Source organism: Nematolebias whitei, chromosome 14 (assembly GCF_014905685.2).
Source record: "Nematolebias whitei isolate Nwh7 chromosome 14, NemWhi1, whole genome shotgun sequence".
Taxonomy (NCBI): Eukaryota; Metazoa; Chordata; class Actinopteri; order Cyprinodontiformes; family Rivulidae; genus Nematolebias; species Nematolebias whitei.
The window spans coordinates 31,437,565-31,446,286 of record NC_056511.1 but is presented as its reverse complement, the minus strand read 5'-3'; the positions used below and the strand labels follow the sequence as shown (position 1 = coordinate 31,446,286).

At 39.9% G+C, this 8,722-nt stretch overlaps 1 protein-coding gene across 1 annotated transcript in view; it reads right to left on the bottom strand.

The window, feature by feature from the left end:
* Nucleotides 1–7,514, bottom strand: part of frmd8 (FERM domain containing 8) — an 18,228-nt gene extending 10,714 nt beyond the window's left edge. Inside the window, exons 1-6 of the mRNA XM_037687459.1 lie at nucleotides 7,306–7,514; nucleotides 5,452–5,549; nucleotides 5,114–5,284; nucleotides 4,925–5,026; nucleotides 2,354–2,412; nucleotides 1,766–1,932 (exon numbers count right to left, since the gene is read on the bottom strand). Of these exons, the coding sequence (XP_037543387.1) occupies nucleotides 1,766–1,932; nucleotides 2,354–2,412; nucleotides 4,925–5,026; nucleotides 5,114–5,284; nucleotides 5,452–5,542 (590 nt within the window). The 5' untranslated portion in view covers nucleotides 5,543–5,549; nucleotides 7,306–7,514. The remainder of the gene's footprint in view (nucleotides 1–1,765; nucleotides 1,933–2,353; nucleotides 2,413–4,924; nucleotides 5,027–5,113; nucleotides 5,285–5,451; nucleotides 5,550–7,305) is intronic.
* Between the last annotated feature and the right edge of the window lie 1,208 nt (nucleotides 7,515–8,722).

Genomic DNA, 8,722 nt, shown 5'->3' with positions numbered 1-8,722 from the left:
TTGCATCGTCACCAGGTCTTTTGCATCTTCACCAGGTCTTTTGCATCTTCACCAGGTCTTTTGCATCGATACCAGGTCTTTTGCATCTTCACCAGGTCTTTTCTTTTGTTCTGGGGTTGATCTGAATATTTCAGACCAAAGCACATTCATCTCTGGGACACAGAACCCATCTCCTTACTGAGCAGTATGGTGGCTGGACATTCACATCTTGATTGTACTTGTGTATAATTGTTTGTACAGATGAATGAGGCACCTTCAGACATCTGGACATTGCACTCAAGGATGAACCAGACCTGTGCAAGTCCACAGTTCTCTTCCTGATATGTTGGCTGATTTTTTAGACTTCCTCATGATGTTACACAATGAAGCAGAGTGTTTCAGGTGTTCCTTAAATTACATCTACAGGTGTGTCTCCAATTAACTCTGATGTTATCACTAAACCTATTAGAAGCTTCCAAAGACATGACATCAAATGTCCCAAATTGTTTTAAGGCATAGTAAACTTAGTGTAAACTTTTGACTTGATAGTAAGTTAAAAAATTGCCTTAAAATTTTTTTCACTCTCATTATTCTGGCATTTTGCAAACAGAAACTATTTTGGTAATCCTAATTGATCGGGAAAAGTTTATTCTGATTTCACGTCAGACGGTGTGAAAAAAAATGCATGTGTCTATTTAAATAGTGTATGTAAACTTCTGGTTTCAACAGTATATAAAGAAATATCTGCAATTTTGTTGTACTGGCCCGGTACAATGACAATAAACTCTTTCTGTTTTGATTTTTTTCCCAGCTCCAGGTCTGCTTCTCTTTGGAAGGTTGAACAGGTAAGGGGTTGGACGTTCTCATCTGGATTATCTAGCTGTACATCCTTCAGTTAGCTGGTATAAACTTAAGGACAGGGCGGCACAGTGGCACAGTTTATAGAGCTGCTGCCTTTCAGCAAGAAAGTCGCTGGATCTAATCCCAGCCGGGGGACCATTCAGGGTGGAGTTTGCATGTTCTCTCCGTGCATGTGTGGGTTTTCTCTGGGTACTCCAGTTTCCTCCCACAGACCAAAAACATTCATGTTAAACTGATTGTTAACTCTAAATTGTCTCTAGGTGTGAGTGAGAGAGTGAATGGTTGTTTGTCTCGTTTGTCTCTGTGTGTCCCTGTGATGGACTGGAGAACTGTGATTGCCACAGTGATTGCTGGATATGGGCACCAGTGACTCCCACGACCCAAAAAGGAAGAAGCGGGTAAAGATAATGGATGGATAGAACTTAAGGACATGGCTGACCTTGCTACCAGGAAGGAATTCTGGGAGGAAAGAAACAACTTGCAGGAATGTGGATTTTATGCCTATTAAAGAAAAACCAGGTGAAGTTTCCAATCCTAATATTGTCTTCAGGATGTGGCATCAACTTTGACTGAAATCTGAAACAAAACTGTGAACCATGGGTGACAGGGCCTTTTGATCTGCTGCTCCTCGTCTGTGGAACAACCTCCCTGACCAGCTAAGGATTCACCAGACTACAGAAAGCCTTAATAAAGGACTGAAAACCTTCTTATTTAAAATATTGTATCATATTGGAAGGTATTTTTAATCTTGTTTCAGTTTTTCAATCCATGTTTTATTCTCTCTAGCTGTTTTATATTGTAGCACTTTGAGCTTTTAAAATGTGAAGTGCAGTACAAACTGAATTATCATTATTATCATATGAAGTAGTTACTGTATCTACACAAAATCAAATCCTAAAACATGACTCCATTTCCCATTGTTTACCTTATAGTAGTGATGACTTGCTCGTCATTTAGAGCAGTTCCTTCTTCAAGAGCAACAGACAAGGCTCCGAGCGCCGTCCAGTGTTCGGGGTCACAGGGGTATCGACCTGACAGGATGTTGCTCCTGGCCTCCTCATAAAGAAGTCTCAACACTCCCTCGTCGTCTATCTGCTCAGAGAGTGGCAACACTTAACCAGCAGCTGACTGATGAACCAGTAGAGGGCAAAGGAGACCACTGTCTTAAATCAGTCAGAATTCAACTTTATTTAGCTGTTCACAACATGTAAGATAATTGTTTATTACAACTAGAGAACCCCCCTTTTAAATGCCCCAACTATTCCTTTAATAGTTTTTGAATTTAATCATTTTTGTAATTTTAGCAAAATGCCCTGAGCTGAATAAATGTTGCTGTGTTGCAGAAATACATTATAAAGAAGGTGCATTTTAGATAAAGCTATTGTGAAAGGGCATCCACTTATTGTGAGTCAGGAACGTTAGAACTGCTGGCTCCAACAAGAGATGAAGAACCCTGACATCAAAATTCACCCATACGTAAGAAAAATGAAGGTTTAGCAGAAAAACACGATACCTGCAGCTCTTTAGCTTTGGGATAAAACACGTTGCGTCTGTACTGGAGATAAGGTTCATCTGAGGAAAGAGCAGAAAACAAACGATGCGTCAGCGGTTGCTGACTTTCCACATCGTTGAAGTCGACACGAGAAGAGATTCAGCCTCACAGAGTGAAGGACCGAGGGCACAGAGACAACTCAAGCTCCCACTCTGCTGGGGCCCACGGTCCTGGACTGTGAGTGGGATTTAATCCACAGAAAAAAGAAACAACAGCGTTTAAGTGATTACACAACCCTTTCATGAGACTATTAGAGGTGTCGTTGGTGATGAGCTGTCCCTGCAGTCTTTGTCCCGGGTGCACTAAGAGGTCACCTGTCACACAGACATCATGTGTGACGCTCCACTCAGACAGGTAAAATGATCACAAACATACGAGTCACTGGCTTATGGCTCAAAACTGAGTCAATAAATGTCACTCTGATGTGTCATCACTTACTCACAGACATTACATTACTTCTCAAAAAATAAAATAAATTTTTTTCTGTTCTCACTTTATTAGGTTTTAGTTCTTCCTACATGGACTGACTGAATTACTCTGCAGCCTTAAAGCAGCTGTAAGCTTGAAGGAGTTCTTTCATGCAGCACTCACTTTGTGGATTAAGCATCAAACATTAAATGTATTTTTATCGGACTGCAACACGTGATATAAAAAACATCTCTGAACAGCTTGCTTAGTTCAACCATCATAAAAAAAATAACAATATATTAAAAAGTGGCCACAGAAATAATATTAGACACCGTAAATAAAAAAATAAATGAATGTATGTTTTTGTTTTTCTTCTTCTTTCGGCTGCTCCCTTCTTAAAGGTCACCACAGCGAGCTAACACGCACAAACACTTGGCAATTTTGTTTTTCCGCCGGACGCCCTTCCTGACGCTACCACAGCCCTCTGTGTGGAGCAGAGCTGCCATCTATGGCACCCGGGGGAGCACATGGTGGGGTTAAGGGTCTTGCTCAAGTGCCCAGGGTGGGGCAAATGAGGGTGGAGGCAGGTGTGGGTGCTTCACCTTTGCCACCCACTTTTTGATATTGTCAGTCCGAGGAGTTGAACCAGCGACCTTCTGATCACAGGCCCACCTTTTCTAACCTCTGCACCACCACTCCCCCACAGAAATAATATCACACAGAGAAAATACTTAATTTTCAGTTTTTTAAATGTAAGATTTTCTTTAAAACCAATGCCTGTATTAGGTGAAATACACTTAAAATGTATTGTCTTCACGACCTCCCACCACCATGGGAAGTAGACGATCAAGTGTGTGTGCGCACGTTTGCCTGTTAGCAAAATATCTCATGAATCAGAGAATGGATTGTAATGAAACGTAATCACTGGAAGCACATCTGCAACTGATCAACTTTCAAAGCCATAGCTACTCAACCTTAACTACAAAAAAAGGATAGAACCATGTCAGTTTTACAGATACTGAGCTAAAAGGTAGTGCAGGAGTAGCTGGGAGTCATCTCCATCACTACACTGAGCAGGCGATGTGCATTCAAGGAATGATAATATTGTATAAATTTGTTATCTACTGAGTAACGAGGTAACTATTCTTCCACTGGGTTTCTTTGCCTGATGCTAAGTGATTTTCTACACCGTCAAGCCTTAAAATGGATAAACAATAAACAGGAAATGGCTGCAGAAGAATGGTAAATGCTAAATGAACTGTACTTATATAGCACCTTTCTATCTAATCAAAACACTCAACGCACTTTACAACACAATCTGTGCCTCATTTACCCATTCATACAGCACTCTACTAGATCTATACAAAGAATAATTGAACAAATCATTCTAAAGAGACTGATTAGAGCTTGATCACATTCATACGCCAATGGGACACGCATTGAAGGCAGTGAGGGGTCAGTGTAACGCCCAGGCACTTCGGCATGTGACTGCAGGTGGAATTGAACCACCAACTCCTGCAATGGAGGACGACGCTCTAACCACTCAGCTACAGCCACCCCTAATAGAAGAAGAAGTCAACTGTACACTGTATGCAAAATGTCGGTTCTTGGAAGCAGTCCACAGGGTCGCTTGAATAGTAAATGAAACCACATTTAAATTCCGCAGGTATGTTTGAGACAAAGCTAACAAGTTTATATGAACACAGTATTTTGAAGACATTCTTTATGTTTTAGTGAATATTTGTTGGAGTTCATAAAATGATGGCAAAATGAAATAATGTTTATAGCTTTACTGTAACTTATGATTAAATACATTGCTACCAGCTGTGAAACTTCCGCAGATTTCACCCTCTCTCTAAAAAAAAGCATTTATGTTTTAAGACTTTCACACCACCTCTCACTGTTTCTTATACTAACCTCATCACACAACCAAGTCTCAGCATTTTATGGGTCAAATCACTAATCAGACACAGGATGAAGAGAGAAGCAGTCCGAGTCATACCTACAGCTCATTTAGCTAAATTCTTTCAGGGACAAACAGTTACAAGAAAAAATGCAAACCCAAGCAGAAGAGCTCCAGCTGACTGCTTCAGGATAAAAACTCAACCTGATCTAAAGTCTCACCCTGCAAAATGTCCTCCTCTGATGCATCGGTGAAGCGATACAACAAGTCCTGCCACTGCCTGCATAATTTGTACGGTCGGTGTCTCGTCTTTAATTGTAGTTCTGCAGAATGAAAAGGAAATAATAACACAGTTAATTGCATGGTGAGCTGTTTAATATTTATCATTTAAAAAAAAGAGAAGTTCTTGCCGAGCAGTGGAGAGCAAAGCCAGAAGGAGAAAGCATCCTGCACAGATTCAGGAACCTGCAGGGCCTCACGAACGCTGTGACCCAACTCCTGCACGGTGACACTGCTGAGCCCTTCCAGAGACAAATGAACTGCGCTCTCACCGAACAAGTACACGAGCACATCTTGAGCTGCTGGAGCAAAAACACAAAAACTGTTTGCAACAGTGCAAGGATCAGTCGAACATACTGAAGAAATTTAAAAAAAGAAATGTATCGAAACATAAATTTACTCCAAAAGAAAAAGAAAAAAAAAAAGATGGAAGAGTTAATTTATTCTTCACGAGTTTGTTGTGTCATACCACGGGAAAGTGTCGCAGAGGAAGCAACACTTCCTCTTTGTGAGTGATTATCCGACAGATCTGGAGGAAAGCTGCAGTCATCTCCTTCCATCGCTTATCTGAAACACAAAGACCGAAACCAGAGCGGACACCAGTGTGAGAGGGTAATAAAATATATCTGTCACAATGAATTCTAGAAAAAATAAGATAATTTCTAATTTGATGGCAGCAACACATCTCAAAATGTTGGGACAGGTCCATGTTTACCACGATGAAGCCTCCCCTCTTCTTTTACCAGCAGTCTGTAAATGTCTGAGACCAGCACCTGGAGGTTTTTGTGGGGAATTAATGTAGTCCCATTCTGGTCTGCTTTCTAGCTGTTCAACAGTCCCAGGTGTTCTATGACAGGTTTTTGTTTCATAATGCATCAAACGTTTTCAAATGGTGAGAAATCTGGACTGCAGGCCAGGTCAGCACCCGAACCAACTATGAAGTCATGCTGTTGTAACAGATGCTGTATGAAGAGGACTTGCACTGTCTTGTTGAAATATGCAAGGTCTTCCATGGTAAAAAATAGTGTCTTCTGGATGAGAGCATATATTGTTCTAATATAAATATAAATTAGTGCAATGATGGTGCCTTTGCAGGTTTGTAGTCTGCCCATGCAATAGGAACTAATGCACAAAGAGACAGGCATTTTGTATCTGGACACTGTGGCTGAGTGGTTAGAGCAGTCGTCCTCCAATAGGAGAGTTGGGGGTTCAATTCCACCAACAGTCACATGCCGAAGTGTCACTGGGCAAGACATTGAACCCCTCATTGCCTCCGACGTGTGTCCTATCGGTGTTTGAATGTGATAAAGCATTGATTAGTCTTTGTATAGATAGTGCTGTATGCATGGGTAAATGAGGGCACATATTGCGTTGTAAAGAGCTTTGAGTGTTTTGATAAGATAGAAAGGTGCTATAGAAGTACAGTTCATTTACTATTTATCTGTTATAATAAGTTGTGTGGTCCTTCTCCTCCTCCGTACAAATAATGTGGTGACGTCTGTGGTTTACAAAAAAAAAATTCAAATTTCAGTTAAAATGAGCTTTGGCCCAAACATTTGATGTATTTACCATGTTCCATTAAATTTGAAAATCATTGTCTTCTGTTGTTATTTACATTTGACACAGTGTCCCTCCCAACCTTTTTCTGAACTTGGGTTGTCATTTGTTCCTCTGGGAGGTTTTACATCCTCTTTCTGAGTACATGCAAATGCACATTGTAGTGGCACACAGAAAAAAAGGTGGATATGTTGCTTAAACATGCTACTGTTCTGTTACAAATACTCTTAAATGGATAAAACAGTGAGTTCTGTACAGTCCAGTTTTGACGCCACCATGTTTTCAGAGAGACTGGGCCCAGGCCAGAGCTGCTGACCTCACCCTGCTGGTCTGGAGTTGGTCTCCATCGAGCCCCTCAGTCTTATCTTGTTCAAAAACACAGTTTAAAACTTCTCACGGTCAGACAAACAGGAAACAGGAAGAGGGGTCATTAAAGCTGGCACCACCATCTGAAGGTGTACGAGACAAACAAACATCTTGTTTCCCAAGTTTACCAGGACGACTGTCTCAACCTGTTCACACAACCGAACAACGACAGAGGAATTATTCCAGGAAATATCCGTCAACAATGAATCATATCACCGTTACCCAGTTCTAGTAGCGTGGAGTCAACTCTGTGAGCTGTTTCAACAACACTGAGTGGACTCAGAATTTAATATTTCTTTATTTTATCACTTTATCTATCTATCATGATGAGCTAACTTTCAGCGTTTGTCCCAGTAACTCGTCAAAAGCTTTTGAAATAACAAAAATGCTGTTTACACACCTGTAAATTATGGGAAATATCCTTCCACTTGCTGTTTTTGCGCTGAATAGGATTCTAATAATTTTTCTAAACGCAGCTAAGTACGTTAGTTAGTCAGCATCTCGATGTTTAGGTTTCTTCCTGGCCACGGCTAGCCAGTAGCTTCAAAAACTAGCTTTCCGGGCAGCGAGTGTGCAACCGCTGAACGAGTCGATTCTTTTGAACGCGTTCTTCTCTGATGCAAAAATCCAGTCAAAATGAAATCATTCTGTTCTTTTAAGTACACCTATCTTTAAATAATGTGATTATTAAAGTTGTTAAGTGTAAAAAGTTTAAAATCTCATTGATAATAAATATACATTGGGCTATATGACGGGCTGCGTCACGTAAGTTCAAAAAGATTGGATCTCAAAATGAAGTTGGAAAGTCAGAAAGCGCGCAGTCAACTGGTCACGTGATTATTACGTCATCACCACTGTAATCCCTAATGTCTGTGTTTTAACCCAGCAAATAGATTATTGTGTTTATTCAAAAAGATTTTGCTTTCTTTGTAGGATTTAGTTGATTTTTCTACGAAATGACAGAAAATGATTACCGCTCTAGTAAAGCCCTGTAAGTTAGGTAATCCTCCATAGATAAAAGAAAACAAAATAAATAAAATAAAGTCCTGGTGGTAAAAATGAATGTGCCCAAAGTGTGTATTATCTCATGAAGTGAATCCCTTATGGCACAGTTATCTTAAATTAAATGCAAATTGCAAGTATTCAATAAATCTAACTTCATAGTTCAAAACAGTCATTGATAAATTACTTTGCTCAGTACAACAAAATGATTTATTGACAGCAATGGACTCCCTGGATCAAAACAAAAACTAAAAGAAGAAAAACATAAACATTTGTATAAATAGAAAAATTATATTTAGTAACAGTCTGTCCTGTAAAATTAGAAAATAATTATAATCAAACAGTGTTGCCCATAAATCTTATTTTTGACTCTATCACAAAAAGAATCTTAATGCAAATTCTACACTTAGAAATGAATGCTGCAAGTATTGTTTTAATTGAACACATTATTGTTTCTGAGCCATTAAAAATAAGAATTTGAAGCCTTTGTACAGTTTACTCTGCATCTTACAGCCATCTGACACAGGTGAGGAAATGCAAAGGCAGCAGGATGAGGATTACAGCAGCAAATGGGTTTAGCAGCTTAAACAAAGGTGGCAGGACAGAGGACACACTTGATGGCTTTAACAGCTACTTAGATCGCTTAATCAGTCTACTTAATCACATTTTATTCACTGATCAGGAGGAGAGAGGCAAGGAGACAGGACGCGTCTTGAAGCACTGAGTGTTGTTCTGTCTGGTCGGTGTGTGTTTTATTTACACCAGAAAACAGGAAATAAGGCACTTCACTCCATAAGGCATTCAGTAACTTCAAA